At 40.8% G+C, this 16,287-nt stretch overlaps 1 protein-coding gene across 2 annotated transcripts in view; it reads right to left on the bottom strand.

The window, feature by feature from the left end:
• epb41l4b.S (erythrocyte membrane protein band 4.1 like 4B S homeolog) overlaps positions 1-11,569 on the bottom strand; it is a 156,423-nt gene extending 144,854 nt beyond the window's left edge. The window contains exon 1 of one of the 2 annotated variants that reach the window (XR_005962239.1): positions 10,440-11,569. Coding sequence is in view for 1 of the 2 variants with exons in the window: in XM_018269392.2 (XP_018124881.1) it covers positions 10,440-10,745 (306 nt within the window). In the remaining variant the exon portion in view is untranslated. The remainder of the gene's footprint in view (positions 1-10,439) is intronic. The other variant, XM_018269392.2, reaches the window with a different exon arrangement.
• Positions 11,570-16,287: the final 4,718 nt, after the last annotated feature.

The following is a 16,287-nucleotide window of genomic DNA, read 5'->3' as shown; positions in this document are numbered from 1 at the left end:
AGGATAGCGCCACAGAATAGCTGCAGGTGTGCACTTTCAAGGAATATATAGTTTGTGGGGGGTATTTCACAGGTAAGGGAGTGTTTAGATTGAAGAACTGCAAGATGTGCAGTTAAGAGTACAGCCCCGAACTTTCCATCTGAAATTGCTAGTGTGTTAACCCAGTTTTGGGGTGTTTGTCTGCCACGTCTTTCGGTGCACCCATACATGTGGGGTATCATTTTGTTCTGGAGAAGTTGCAGATTGATACTTATTTTATTTTTTTAGTTATCATGCCAATTTTGCGGAGAAATCTAACTTTGGAACTTTTTTTTTTTTTTCTTTATTTCAGGTCAAACCACAAACCTCTATGGAGAACTGTGCCCACAGATCTGCATGTAGGAAAGCAACAGAGGCACAACTGAATAGCTGCAGGTGTGTACTTTCAAGGAGTAGTTTGTTGGGGGTATGTCACAGGTAAGGGGTGTTTAAACTGAAGAACTGCAAGGTGTGAACTTCGAGCGCAGCCCTAGACTTTCCAGCTAAAATTTCCCTTATGTATTGACCCTGTTTTTGGATGTTTGGAGGCCACATCTTTAGGTGCACCCATACATGAAAAGTGGGATACCAATACAATTTAGCATCATTTAATTAACCAAATTCGGGCCTTTTAGAAACAGTAAATTTGTCAGTAAATGTAATTCTTTTTAAAAAAATAAATATATATATATATATATATATATATATATATATATAATATATATATATATATATATATATATATATATATTTATATTATTCTTTATTTCACTTTTTTAACATATGTCACTCAAAATTTTTGTTATATCTCCAGAAAAAGTACAACATTTTGTTTCAGTGTTCTAGCCCAATTCATTACGGAAAGAAAACAATATATAATGTGTCTTATTTCACGTATTTTTTCTTGTCAAAAATCTTAAGTAAACGTAATGAGTGCAAAATGTATAATATGCTTGGCAGTATGCATTTAGGACAAATTGGCTGTCAGGCAAAGGGTTAATGGCATCTGCATTCTATATTGAGGCGGTTGCTAACCAGACTGTTCCTCTATATCAAGAGTCCCCAACCTTTTTCACCTATGAGCCACATTCAAATGTAAAAAGATTCGGGGACAACACGAGCATGCAAAAAGTTCCTGGGCTTGCCAAATAAGGGCTGTGATTGACTATTAGTAGCTCCTTTGTGGACTTGCAGCATACAAAAGGCTCTGTTTGGAAGTACACATGGTCTTTATGCAACTAAAGCTTGCCTGCAAACCAGGATTAAAAAACAAGCACCTACTGTACGTTGAGGCCAGTGGGAGTAAAGCTGGCCATAGATGCAAAGATCCGAAGTTCGAATCCTCGAACTTCCCCATCTCCCGACCTGCCATTAACCATTCAGATCAAACAAAGTAGAAAAGAACAGATCTGCCCCTGACAGCAATCGTACGAAAGTTATGTCTGACAAAAGCTAGTGACAGTCTCCCACTGAAAATCGTACGATCGGCAATACATTGAGAGATATTATCGGCAGCCAACAGAAATTTTTTAGCCTGTCCGACCAAACGACCGATCTCCGCCGGACGAAAGATGTCGGGACTCTCCACACACGGTCCAAAAATCGTACGAATCCTTGATTCGTACGATCAGATCTTTGCGTCTATGGCCAGCTTAACATCCAAGGGGTCGGAGAGCAACATGTTGCTCACAAGCCACTGGTTGGGGGTTCACTGCTCTATATGGTTAGCTAGGCATTTAAGGTCACACCAGGGGCCCCATACCTTATAAATTTGGTAGGAGAGCCTCTGCTCTCATATGCAATTCATACAATGGGATCACTTTGTTGACTAATCGTTTCCAGGCCTTCAGTGTAGGAGGTGTGGTGCCCATCCAGTGCATAGCTACGGTTTTCTTGGCATAGAAAAAGTAGCAGTCTAAATAGTAGTCTGGGAGTGTTTTAGTGGGATTATGTCATCTGGAACTCCAAGGAGGCATGTTGCTGGGGTGATCACTCTAGGAAAGGCCAAGTTGTATGCAAGAAATTATACTACAGCTGACCAAAATCAGTAGGATTGGGAACACGACCAGATCACATGGAAAAAGTCCGCAGCACCACATCTAGGGGGTCAGTGGGTATGCATGCCATCTTGTGCGGTTTCATAGGTGTCACACAGAGGTGGTAAAAGGTTTTGTATTGGATAAACCTGTCCCTTATTGAAATAATGGTATTTGTAAATATTACTAGCCTCCTCCTCCCAATCATCAGAGGAGAGTCTGGGGATATGAGAGGACACCATTTCTCTGCTGGTCAAAACAGTTTTGTTAGTATCGGATTTTGGTAGATGTTAAGAGGTTAATTTAACCAGGGTAGGGGAGTAGAGGATTTCATATAAAGTAAGATAGGTTAATTGAGGGGGAGAGGGAGATAAATTGGGTTTGGAATGCACGCCTCAGCTGTAAATTTATAAATAAATCAATATTTATAAAAGGGGAGTTGCTGTTTCTGGGTTTTATCCTGAATTTGCATATATGTTGGGAATGCTCTGTGTTGTAGGAGGTCACTCAGGTATTTGATGTTGTTGCTAGGCCAGAAAATAAAATCCTGTAGGGATTTAAGGTGCGGGAGAAACGAATTACCCCATAAAGTTAGATAGCAAGATTTTAAAGGCGGTGAGTGGCCCAACAGTTTGAGCAACTCTGACCTGGCCTTATGTGGGGTAGAAAGTGTGCACGGTAGAGGTGGTGCATCATTGGTGAGTCGTAAGCAAAGTTGCTTAGACCCTCTAGGGATGCCAAAATTGATGCCTGGAAGGGGGTATTAGGGTTGTAGGCACCTGAAACAAAGCAAAAGTGCAGATAATGTATTAGCGATGCTAGATAGAGTCGCTAGTGGGAAAGTGTCAAGCCCCCTTCTGATAAAGGGGCCATACATTTAGCACAAGCTACCCTAGGTAGTTTGTTGTTCCAAATGAAGCGGATCAGGGTTTGGTAAACCTGTTTAAAAAGGGAATTAGGAATAAAGCAGGGGACAATGTGGAGTACATTTAGGAATTTGGGAAGATAAACCATTTTTATGAGGTTAATTCTAACCCAAAGTGTTATGGCAGTTTGACCCATAGGGTCAGTTTAGTCTTGAAGGAGGCAATTATTGGGTCCAAGTTCTATGAATTTGCCACGGCCAGTGTGTATTATTATCCCTAAGTACCTATCGGGAACAGTACAGATTTTTCCCAGTCCTGAGGAGTTACTAAATTTGTCCACCAACTGTAGTAGGGCAAGGAGTGAGTCAGTTAGTTCCACGAGGTAAATGAGTAAGTCATCTGCATACAATGAGACCTTTTTCTGAATTGTGTTATATGTGAAAACTTTAATCTGAAGGGAGTGCCTTATGCATATGGCCAAACAAATAGGATGGGGAAATAAGGGGCACCTCTGTCTCATCCCTCTTGAAAGAGGGAATGGGGGAGACAACCATTAGTTCTAATGCAGGCTGTGGGGTGTTTGTACAGCAGCTTGATCCAAGCCAGTATGTTTGGGCCTAAGCCAAAGCATCGTAGGACTTCCCACAGGAATTCCCCATTCTATGGAATCAAACGATTTGGCAAAATCAAATCAGGCTACAACTCGGGTACCAGTTTCAACATGGGCTAATTGGTTTTCAAATATTGCTGCTGACTAACCAGATCCACATGGGACACAGAAATTAGTTAACACAATTCTATATAATGTATCACCAATCGTACCCAGCTCCAACAACCTCATGTGTTAGCATGGTGTAGCAATTTAGGCTACCTGCAAACACAAATGTCAGAAACCATTTCTAAAGTGAAAACCATGACAAACTATTCCAAACATAGCTTAGGTTCCCAATGTAATGCAACCCCACCTTTACCTTCTTTTATTGAAGCATGATGGATTCTGGGACTTGAAGTCCCTCAGCCTTCCATAGTGGGTGGTGCACAGATTCTCTGGAAAGCAGAGGTACTTCAAGTGCCAGAATCCATCACTTCACTTTGGAACAAAGTGTGCATGATGTAGATTTACACTGGGAGCCTACAGCTAGGGATGGATGGGGCCTAAGGGAACTAGCACACGGGCATATTTGGGGAGATTTAGTCGCCTCTTCTGCCTCACAAGGAAACCTCGGCGACTTCGGAAATCGAAACGCCAGAAGTGCATTGGCGCTGCGTTTCACATTATAACAGGCGGATGGCAGGGGGAGGGCTGTTCAGGGAGATTGCAGCCCTGCAGAAGAGGCGACTAAATCACCTGAATCTGCCCGTGTGCTAGTTCCCTAAATCAGCCTTCTGAAATAATTCTGATTTCAGCCCCTGGCCACTTGCAAACTCCTCTTCTGTGTTCTCTTCTCAAAATACAAAGTCTTGCATTTCTTGCAGAGTGTATTTGTGCCAGAGCTGACACAAGGCTTCTGAACGCAAATGCAGAAGAGGAGTTTTGCTAGCGGTCAGGCACTGAAATGAGCCTGTGGATTTCAAAAGGCTGATTTTGGCCCCATCTGTCCCTAGCCTTAAGGGGGTGGGGAACTGGTCCCAGGTAGTAGAGGTAAACTATCATGTTTTCCTTTCAATTTGTGGAAGTAGGCATGTCTGTGTAAGTAAAAGAAAAATACATTTATTTTTGGCAGCGAAAAAGGGGGTATTTTTTCCCTTTAAAATATAGCAGGCAGGTTTTGCTCTAAAAGATGGTTTATCTGAGCACTACCCACCTACTGGCACAAGTATTAGCCATAGGTGCTTGCCATGTGTTTGTTTAAGTGCACGCACAACAATCGACTGCAGTGCCCAAGGCTGCTAATGCCATGAGGCAGGATGGAGTGGCCAGTTACCAGGGGTGGTAAAAAAACACCTCTGGCAACTTTAAGAGCTGAATTTCCGTTTTGTAAGACGGAAATTCAGCTCTGCTAGGGCAGCGATTGCAATAGTGCTCACTGCACTAGCGATGCGCCCCCCCTGCACTCTGACGCTAAAAGTTAACAGCGAGGAGAGGGAGGGGGGATGTCATTGGGGCCGCTGCCTCTGAAGATTCGCTGGCAGTGCCTATACTTATAATTGCAAACCACGGCGGTAGTTGAATGCATAGTAAGGCACACACAAAATGCAGCAACAGTACGCAACATTCATATGTTTGACACAGTTGCAGAAATTTGCCTGTAACTACAGTTTGCCTAAACTGTGTTCACTTATTTAAAAATAATAGGTGTTTGACATGTTTTTGCTTTAAAAGCTTGAATATAGTTTAACCAGAACCAGCTACTTTATAGCTATGCAAGCAGGCATGTTGGCTCCAGTAGAGGTGCTGGACCCAATTTTCATAGCTGATACAAGCTTAACTTGTTTGAATACATCGGTTTTGAAATGTGAGGCTGAAAAAAAAAAAAAAAAAAAAAGGATCAAATGGCATTCATTGCACTATACACACTGGTTCCCTTAGGGTCAGCCTTGGGAAGCATTGGCACACAATTAACAGGTTTTGAGAACCAAGGTTTTCCCCTGTAGCACTGTGGTTGTCATGTACCACATGTGCTAAACATGAAGATTTTTTTGTTTTACAAAACAATACCATAGTACATATGAAGGAAGGCCAGAGGGAAAAAAGAACTGTTCTCTTGTAGCGAACCTTACAGTATATCACCCAAGACCTACAGACCAGTGTTTAGGTGCTTAGTATCTGTTTGCACATGCACTGTTTAAATGACAACTGTTGCTAATGAAAACACCCAAGTATTGTGCAGAACTTGTTTCCAATGAGGTACAAACAGGTTACCAAGTTTCAATGTAGATCAATGTAGATTTAAGAAAAAATCATTAAAGGCTAGATAAAAGGTACTGCATTATGGGAAACAAGTCAAAGTAAGAAAATACCAGAATCTGGCAGTTAAGGCAGCCAGGTAGTGAGAGTGCTTTAGGTGGTCACAATGCCTGACTGCAGTGAAACTGAACTGTATACCCTATGCAGCTTTTCTACAATTATGCTTTGCAATGTATTAATGTGCAGAGTAATTGCAAAGATCAACAATTGCAACGCTGAAAACGAATCTAACCACTGATCAGGACAATTAGGCTTAACAGTACTGGAAAAGAGCCAGAATGGTTTGTTTTTGTTTTGGAATATTATTTCAGTTCTATTCTTGCTATTAACCTTCACCATTTTGACCTATGTAAGGAGAAGACTTGGCTCTATGCTCACATTCTAGAACTATAACATAATTTGCTTGGAGTACCTTCTGTCATAGCAAGGAGGAAGGAAACTTTTGTGGATTAATTACAATGGCAAGAGCATTTAAAATGGGATTGTATCACATTTGCTTGACTCCTCAAAAGAATATAGAATAGAATATATTTTATTACTATACTGTTATTCATTTCCAGCATATAGTAATATCTTGTACAGTAGAGAATTTAACAAAGGCATGTACTTGTGTTCAGAATAATAGCTGTCCAACATAACTAATCTAATCAATCGCTGTTTTTGGTAGAAATTACATTTCTACATGGCAAATAATTTACTAGTAGGTGTTGATTAGATTAGTTATGTTGGACAGCTATTATTCTGAACACAAGTACATGCCTTTGTTAAATTCGAACACGAACACGAAAACGAACAGACTCAACAGTCATTACATGCATGCTGCCGATTCTGTGTAACTGAATCATTAATTGAGGCTTGTTCAAAATAATAATAGCTTGTTCCAAATAATAGCAGTATGAAGTTCAATTAGTGAGGTTATTCATTCTGTGAAAAAAAAAAAAGGAAGAAAGGCAATAAATGTTGCGCATGCTGGTTATAGTGCATTACTCTCTGAAAATGAGTAAAATTAGTTGTTCCAGACATTATTTAGAAGAACAGCATACTTTGATTAAAAAGTTGATTGGAGAGGGGAAAACATATAAAGAAGTGCAGAAAATAATAGGCTGCTCAGCTAAATTTATCCCAAATGCTTTAAAATGGCAACCAAAACCTGAAAGACGTGGAAGAAAATGGAAAACCATTTGAATGGACGGAAGAATAGCCAAAATGGCAAAAACTCAATGATCAGCTCCAGGAAGATCAAAGTGTAAAGTTATCTGTGAGTACTGTTACAAATAGAAGATACCTATTTGTAGCCAAGCTATCGGCAAGAAGCCCCCGCAGAGTGCCATTGTTGAAAAAGAGACATGTTATAATTTGCCAAAGAATACACCGACTAGCGCAACAATAGAAATGGGTGTTTCAACAACGACCCCAAACACACCAGTAAGCAAGCTACATCTTGGTTCCAGACCAACAAGATTGACATCATTGGCTAAGGTCACATGGGGTGTTTTTACTCTTTTAAAAACGCATGGTTGGGCGTTGGGACGCCAATGAAACCACACGCGCATGATAATGTTTGTTTTTAGCCTGTACTTTTCTTTCCCAACATGCATTTCTGTTTTATCTTGTTCCATACAATTCCACTCGGAAGGGTTTTATTAAACTTTTGTGAAACAAAGCCAAGAGAAAAACAATTTACATGCAAAAATGTAGCCAGGCTGATCGTCAATATGCAGCGTAATTACGTCACCAGCAGACAATGCTGCAAATACGCATATATATGTGCATTCCATCTTGCGAGAGTATATCAGTGGTGTATTTCCAAATCTGCGCATCCCGTAGAGTTCAATAATATGGTGTTTTCTTGGTGTATTGGCGTTTCTGCTAAAAAATGCAAATACTGAGGTTTTGTTGCCTCACAAATGCCCACTGAGAATTGCTATAGTGCATATTCCACTATTTTCAGTAGGGCTTCGTTTTTATGCTCAACCGCATGTTTTTAAAAACGCAACATAGAAACGCCCCATATGAGTTCACCCTATGGAGTGGCCATCCCAATCCCAAATTGCCATTTCTAATGCAAAACCAAGAAATGCTGAAGAATTGTAGTGCCAGAAGTTGGTTGACTCCATACTGAACAGATGTGCAGCAGTTCTCAGAAATGTGGTTATACAACTAAATATTAGTTCAGTGATTTAAATAAAAATAAAAAATATTGATAAACATTTTTCAATTTATACAGTGAATGTCCGAATTTGAAAAGAAGAATGCAGACACTAGAATAAGGAATAACATAATATATATGATATATAAGGAATAACACAAATTTGAGAATTTTTTCTTCATATTTTGATTTGGAATATAATATGCAGTGTTTCCAATGCATTTACTTGTATGGAATAAAATTACACTGTTTTTATTCTGAACACAACTGTATATGTATTAAAAGGATAGTTAACCTTGAAACATGTTTTTCAATTTAGTTGGTTTCAGATAGATCACCAGAAATAAATACTTTTTCCCAATTACTTTCTATTTTCTATTTGTGTCCGTTTTTCTAATATTGAAGTGTAAGTTTCATTTTTCACCTTCTAATTCATGCTTCTGGATCACTGAGCTGCCAGACTGAAAACTCAAGAGATAGGAACATAAAAATTTAAACTGAACTGAAAAATGTTTTTGGAAGGTGAACAACCCATTTAAGCACCATAAATATATATATAAAAATATACTCATCCTAAGCATAATGACACAGAGCCTTCCCATGATAGGTAGTTAAATTATAAATATTATACTGCTGTCCAGAAGCACTTTTACTCAGTAGAATGGCATGTGACATCCTGTATACTAAAGCATTTTCATAAGGTGCCTGCATCATGTGCCTTGAGTACACAATACGCTAGAAAGAAGTTAGAGGAATGCCAGGCACATTTTAAATACTTCCTCAGTAATGTGTATTGTATTTAGGCAATGATTAAATTGGGTCTAATATGAAGGTGTTGCCTTATAGCTGCATGCACGGCTTAATTTACCCTACATTATCTGAATGTGTCAGAAGCTGGCAGCACAGAAATTATTTGTGACTAATGTCAGATGGTTACATCATGCAGAGATTTTGTGATTCAGTTTGAGCAGTTCTGACCAAAAACAACTGCAAAAATAAGTAACACTTCCTCACTAGTTGCACTGACGGCCAAATAACGGCACAGAAACGGATATGGATGATGTGCTCAGTACCAAACATTGTTACACAAAAGGAGTATTATATTCTGCAACTCTGTGTAACAATGGGAACATGATGGTGTCAACTGGTACCTTGTAACTCACATAGAGAAGCACTACTCAGCAGCAGATTGAGTTGTGGGCCCCTTTGGATACATCCACAGGCTCCCCTTCTAGGCTACTGCTGGATCCAGATGCGTGCTAATCCAGGAACCCATGCACCTGAGCTCTCAACGCAGGGTCAAGTGCTGTGTGCTAGTGATATCACTGGATGCACATGCCTTGCCCTCACTTCTTATCCCAGCAGATGTAACTGACCAGACCCAGCAGCACAAATACAAATAAATTAATAAAAGAAAATAGAAATAATTAAATACAGCTATATGGGCCCCTAGGCTATAGTACAATGGAGCCTGCACAATAATCTGCCCCTGCTGTTAAAGTGCAGCCAAGGTGGAATTGCAGACCAGATCCAGCCAAATCAGATCAATGTTTGTAGCTCTTGGATCGCACACAAATATAGGATCTACTTGTAGTAAGGTTGTAGGCCAAATTGAGTTGATACAATCACATCTATCCCTAGGACCAGCCACTGATCTGCATTAACAACCTGATAAATTCTTTGGCAGCTGGGATTTTCAAACCTGTCAAACAGATAGCTGGCCAATGCTTGGCCAGATGTCAATAAGGCAGGCCATAGCTTTGGACTTCGTCTGGCCAGTAAGCTGTGGGGTCAGCAGTCAGGTCCAGACTGAGAATCAAAATAGGCCCTGGCATTTCAGGTACACAGAGGCCCACACAGTCCCCACCAGCCCACAAAATACTGACTTTCTATGGCACCTTATAGCAGCCCCTCTGGCATTTGCCAGAACCCACAGTCCGGGCCTGGCAGTCAATGTTGCCAATATAAAGCCAGCTCAACTTGATTTGATCTAACTAATTGAAAATATGTGGCTGGGCCAGAACTAAATGTAAAACATCAGCTGGGCACAGGGTATTTTGTAAAGTATCATAATGTAGCCAAACTATTCCTCAGTAGATGTAGTACAACATCTGGTGTAGGGAGTTGCAGCTAGTTTTAGCTGAACATAAGCAGGAGGGTAACAGGTGTCACTGCTGAATCAAGAGGAAGGGGTTAAGCTGCTAGAAAATGACCATGGACTCTGGAACTCTTTCCAGTACTTTCACTATTGCCTGGCACGATGGGAGCAGGATTCTCACATGTAAATCAAACTAAAATCAATGTTGATGGTATTAATGCTGCTACAGTCCAGCTACTGTAGTTCTGCTGCCTTCTTGCCAGTGACTGCCAATCCCCTAATCGGCACTTAGTGCCAATCACCTGCTGGGCACGGAGTGGCTTCATGCTGCCTGTTAGAGTACACACAATAATCACACACTTACCGGCAAGTCTACACCGACATCCGTTCCGTCCAACAACTGCACTTTACAGCTCAGCAACGATTTGCTGTCCCCTGCCGCGGGGATGTGGACCGTAGCTCCTCCGCTGTGGACTGGGGGTGGCAGCAGGGTCGGGGGCGGGTAAAGTCCCGCACCACCAGGGGAAGCAGCAGCACTAATTGCCCTCATCCCTCCGTCCCTTTCATCCCTTCCGCGGAATCCAGGACCACCTCGGGCTCCTGCTGCTGCTCTCCCGCCGTGCCGCTGCATCGAGCGCCGGCCAAAGGTCCTTCGCAGGAACCGCAGCATCTTCCTTCACCTCCCTCTTCCCTCCTCCCTCTCCTCCTCTTCCTGGGTAATAAAGCTCTGCGCTCTTCGCCACTGCCGTTGGGTGACAGGATCAGGTGGCTCTAGAGCAGAACCAGGAGATACTGAGAGAACACTGTGTTTAGCCCTGGATCACTCACACCCCCAGACTTTCACACAGGTGTCTGGCTCCACAGTGCTCCTATACCAGCAAACACTTCTTATCCAGCGCGGCAATCCAATAAACACAATCGAATCCACGATGTTTATAGTTTTTCTTGACGTGACAAAGTTTCCAAGTGTTGTGGTCTCTGAGCAGCAGAGCAAAGGACACAGCTGCAGAGCCCCACTTACAGCCCCAGCCTCCCGTACTAAAGCACAGGGCAAATTGAAACACAGGGATCCCGATACTGACAAGCCGCCTGGCCACTCACACCATCCTTATCAGACCCAAGAGATAACTAGTTGCCTTCAGAAAAAGGGAGGCTGCTGTCTCTTCATCATTCCCTGCATGAGCAATGAAAAGAGCACGCAGTAGCACTAATATGCTGCACAGCCAAGGGGAAAGCAATCAGCCACTTCCTCCTGCGACCTTCTAAGTACAAACAGTCGTTGCTGATTCTTTTGTCTTGGAAAATTCCTGAAAATCTCCTTTTTTTCTTCCTTTCTCCTTGGCTTCCCATGCACTTGTTGGCTCTGTTCTCTTCCTCCTCGTCTTGCAAACTGGAATGACACAGACATGGGTTTTAGTTCCCCCTCCCTTACTCCTCCTCCTGTGTCGTTTTCTTTCTCTGTCTCCTCCCTCCGCTGTAGTTTGGCTCGTTTCCCAGCTATTTTATTGACAAGGTGGCGGCAGGTGTTTTAACCTTACAGTAATGGATAGGGCGGCTAGTAATATGAAGGTGACTTGACGTGACGTATTATAATTTACTTTCTGTTACTTATTGATTAGTCGTCCTGCAATGGCTGCGGACCTACAGGTTCACACACCTGCCAGATTTAAACATGGTGTCAAACAATTGTATGTTCTAGTTTCATTTTGATCTAGCCTTGCCACTGAAAATGGGGTGCTGAAAGTTGTGCTTTAAACACATGGCGTGTTGGCACGAATGCCTTGCAAAATTATTTTAGGGCCCCCTGCAAACATTTTAAATAAAACTTTGAAACTTCTGTTGAGTCTCCCCTCCCCCTCTAATGTCGGGCTTACCTACCAGAGTGTTTCATGGAAGGATCTGGGTCCTAGTGGGCTCCAGGTAAAGAAACTTCTTGCAGGCACGGGCCTAAATAGAAACCTATCTATATATAATTGCTATGAGAGTAGACAGTACAACACTGCTGGCCCCCAAATCAAGGTCTGCTTTCTGTAAAGTTACATCTCTGCTTGCAGTTGCAGCATGGGCATTTTTTTTCAGGTCATTCCAACTTTAGCACAAACTGTGGGGACTCATCCCTCCACACAATGGTACTTCACTGGCCTAACTGCTAAAATACTACCCTGGGTATGGGGCAGCGCCGGGCCAACCCGGGCAGGCGCCCTAGGCTGCCTGGCCGGGCATAACGCCCACAGACACACATGCGCAGAAATACAGAATGTGCGCATGCGTGGAAATACCGGATGCTCACATGCGGAAAAAAAAAGGTATGCGCAAAAATAAGAAGCCGAAAAGAGCAGTGCGCATCACACCGGATTCATCTGCAAGCGGGGACCGGACTAGGGGGTAGGAGAAGCAGAGAAGGCATGTGCCTGGCGCCCCCCCAGCTTTGCGCCATAGGCACGTGCCTACTCTGCCTACCCCTAGTTCCGGCCCTGGTATGGGGTGCCGTTTGTCCCAAATACATTCTGTATACAAAACTATCTAATACACAGAGTTAATGTGTCTCATGGTATATAAGTATTTGTGACCATACAGAGATAAAAAAAAAATATACAAAAGAATTGTTTCTATTAAAGAATGAGAACAAAATCTGTTTAGTGCACAAAAGGATGTCATTATATTATGAACTCCATTCTGTACATTTCAACAAGCAATCTGTCTCACAAATGTATAACATCCATGTAACAGACACACTTAGGTATAAAGTTACTTTCATATATTATGTCCAAGTTTTTTTTACATAATTCATTCTAATAGTGTAACTAACTAGTGCATGCCAAGCTAGATTTGAATGAAAAAATAGATACAGAATGGAGTTAGTAATATAATGACATCCTTTTGTGCACTAATTTGTCAGCAGGCCTGGATGGTTGCAGCTTTTCTGAATTGTGATTACTTAATTATTTTTTTTTACATCATGAATGTAGAACTGTGGTACTGAACTTAAAAAATCAGCAATTTTCTCTTTTATAAAAAAAATGGCTGTGCTGTTATTAAAGGAAAACTATACCCCCAAAATGAATACTTAAGCAACAGTTAGTTTATATCAAATTGAATGACATATTAAAGAATCTTACCAAACTGAAATATATATTTACATAAATATTGCCCTTTTACATCTCTTGCCTTGAACCACCATTTTGTGACTCTATCTGTGCTGCCTCAGAGATCACCTGACCAGAAATACTACAACACTAACTGTAACAGGAAGAAGTGAGGAAGCAAAAGGCAGAACTCTGTCTGTTAATTGGCTCATGTGACCTTACATGTGGTTTGTATGTGTACACAGTGAATCTTACGATCTCAGGGGGCGGCCCTTATTTTTTAAAATGGCAATTTTCTATTTATGATTACCCAATGGCACATACTACTAAAAAAGTATATTATTATGATAATGGTTCATTTACATGAAGCAGGGTTTTACACATGAGCTGTTTTACTCAGTATCTTTTAATAGAGACCTACATTGTTTGGGGGGTATAGTTTTCCTTTAAAGGAGATCTAAACCCCCAAAATAAGAAAATCCCCTACCCTACTACCCTAGGTAGTCCCCCCTCCCTGCTTCCCTCCTAAACATAGTTACCCCTGAAATTGCCCCTAAGAGTTTGCTCACATATCGGTGCAGAATAAGTGCAGCGGAACTTGTGGGTGCCACCTTCCGGATATCTGGTCTTCTTCTGTAAGTGAGCGCCATATTGGCGCATGCGCAGTTGTAGCTGTCCTCTAGTTCATAGCAACTGTGCATGCGCCAAAAGTGCCGGAAATTGCCGAAGGGAAGGAAGATTAACTAACGAAGATCGGAGATCTGGAAGATGGAGCCCATGAGCTCCACTGCACTTACTCTGCACCGATACATGAGCAAACTCTTAAGGGCAATTTCAGGGGTAACTAATTATGCAAAGGGGAAGCTAGGGTAGGTGGTAGGGGATTTTCTTATTGGGGGTTTATTTCTCCATTAAGGCACTGCAGGGCTGCCCAGAGATATTCTTTTATAAAAGTACCCAACAGAGGGGACTTAATTAGCACTTTTTCTGTAGGTTTGTTCACCTTAGGGCTAAACTACACCAGATATTTTGCTGGATGGTGTTGGATTGACAGAAAGCATCCTACAAGTCGGATGCAGTCGCATGGGTCAAAATATAATGGTACTTATATCAAATTCTGATGTGTAAACTACATTTGAACACTGCATGCTGCTTCTTTGTCCGACGAGATAAAATCTGATGGTGTCTGACCGACTTTTTTTTTGCCCTTGAAATACATTGAATGTTGGATGTAGATGCATAAACAAACCATACGATCTGACTTTATATAATTTAACTTTACATTATAAAGTGGATCAAATTTTGTAGGACCCAACAAAATCTTTTGCTGTTGTGTTGTATTGCATGGCACAAGCAGATAAAATCTGACCCATAAAATCTGATCAAAATCTCCCCTGTAGTTTAGCCCTCAGATTGAACACTAAAGGGTCGAAAAAAAGAAATTTCAAGCTATTTTTGTGTACTTCGGGAACAGTCCAAATTCAATTCGAATTTGAAAAAACATAGAAAATTCGAATATCGAAATTTATCATGTACTGTCTCTTTGACTTTGACTATTCGCCATCTAAAACCTGCAAAATTGCTGTTTTACCCTATGGGAGACCTCCTTGAACCTATTAGGAGTCAATTGGTGCACTTTGAAAAATCAAAGTTTATTTTTTTTTTTAAATACTTCAAATTAAATTCGATCTTACTTCAATTTGAACGATTGAATACAGCCTATTCACCCGCAAAAAAAAAAACTTCATTTTTTTCATAAATTTCGGTTGTTCTTTTTTTATTCGACTTTCAAAGTTATGGGAGTTCAAAAAAACTCCCATGACTTTGAAATTCAACTCTTGATAAATCTGCCCCTTATTAATAGCCCTCTGTTACCAGATTCATCATGAAATCAACACAGGAATATAGTTCTTACTCTGGAATTATAATTAATTTAACAATTTACAAAACAATTTAATTCAAATTAAAAATATTTTTTTTTGCTGTGTCGTTAGATACAAAATTCATAGATAGTATACCTGGAAACCATAAGATTAGAAATTCAAAAATAATAATGTCACCAAATGTGTTACAATTCTGTATAATTTTTTAAATAATCAAGTTGTTCTTCACTATCCCCTCTCAGCATGTGTCTCTACATGCAGCTTTGTGTTGGTCAGTCATTTTTAAACAGTTGGCTCTGATACATTTTTAAGAAAGAGAGCACACACTAATGCAGGGGTCCCCAACCTTTTTTACCCGTGAGCCACATTGAAATTTAAAAAAAGTTGGGGAGCAACGCAAGCATGAAAAAGTCCCTTGCAGTGCCAAATATGGGCTGTGATTGGCTATATGGTAGCCCCTATGTGGACCGGGAGCCTACAGGAGCCTCTGATTGTCACTATACGTTTTTATACAACCAAAGCTTGCCTCCAAGCCTGGAATTCAAAAATAAGCATCTGGTTTAAAGACAATGAGAGCAACATCCAAGGGGTTGGAGAGCAACATGTTGCCCACGAGCTACTGGTTGGGGATCACTGCACTAATGTATAGAAGAAGATACTGAAGAGTAACTTAAATAAGTAATTTGTTGGTTAATAGAATGCAACCATCCTGAAACAAAATCTAAGAGCTGGCAATCTCAAAACTCCAAGGCAGCTGCAATTTTATCATTATAGTGAAATCAACACAGGAATATAGTTCTTACTCTGGAATTATAATTAATTTAACAATTTACAAAACAATTTAATTCAAATTAAAAATATTTTTTTTTGCTGTGTCGTTAGATACAAAATTCATAGATAGTATACCTGGAAACCATAAGATTAGAAATTCAAAAATAATAATGTCACCAAATGTGTTACAATTCTGTATAATTTTTTAAATAATCAAGTTGTTCTTCACTATCCCCTCTCAGCATGTGTCTCTACATGCAGCTTTGTGTTGGTCAGTCATTTTTAAACAGTTGGCTCTGATACATTTTTAAGAAAGAGAGCACACACTAATGCAGGGGTCCCCAACCTTTTTTACCCGTGAGCCACATTGAAATTTAAAAAAAGTTGGGGAGCAACGCAAGCATGAAAAAGTCCCTTGCAGTGCCAAATATGGGCTGTGATTGGCTATATGGTAGCCCCTATGTGGACCGGG

Source organism: Xenopus laevis, chromosome 6S (genome assembly GCF_017654675.1).
Source record: "Xenopus laevis strain J_2021 chromosome 6S, Xenopus_laevis_v10.1, whole genome shotgun sequence".
In the NCBI taxonomy this organism is placed as follows: Eukaryota; Metazoa; Chordata; class Amphibia; order Anura; family Pipidae; genus Xenopus; species Xenopus laevis.
The sequence above is the reverse complement of the archived record's forward strand: the minus strand, read 5'-3'. Positions and strand labels throughout refer to the sequence as shown.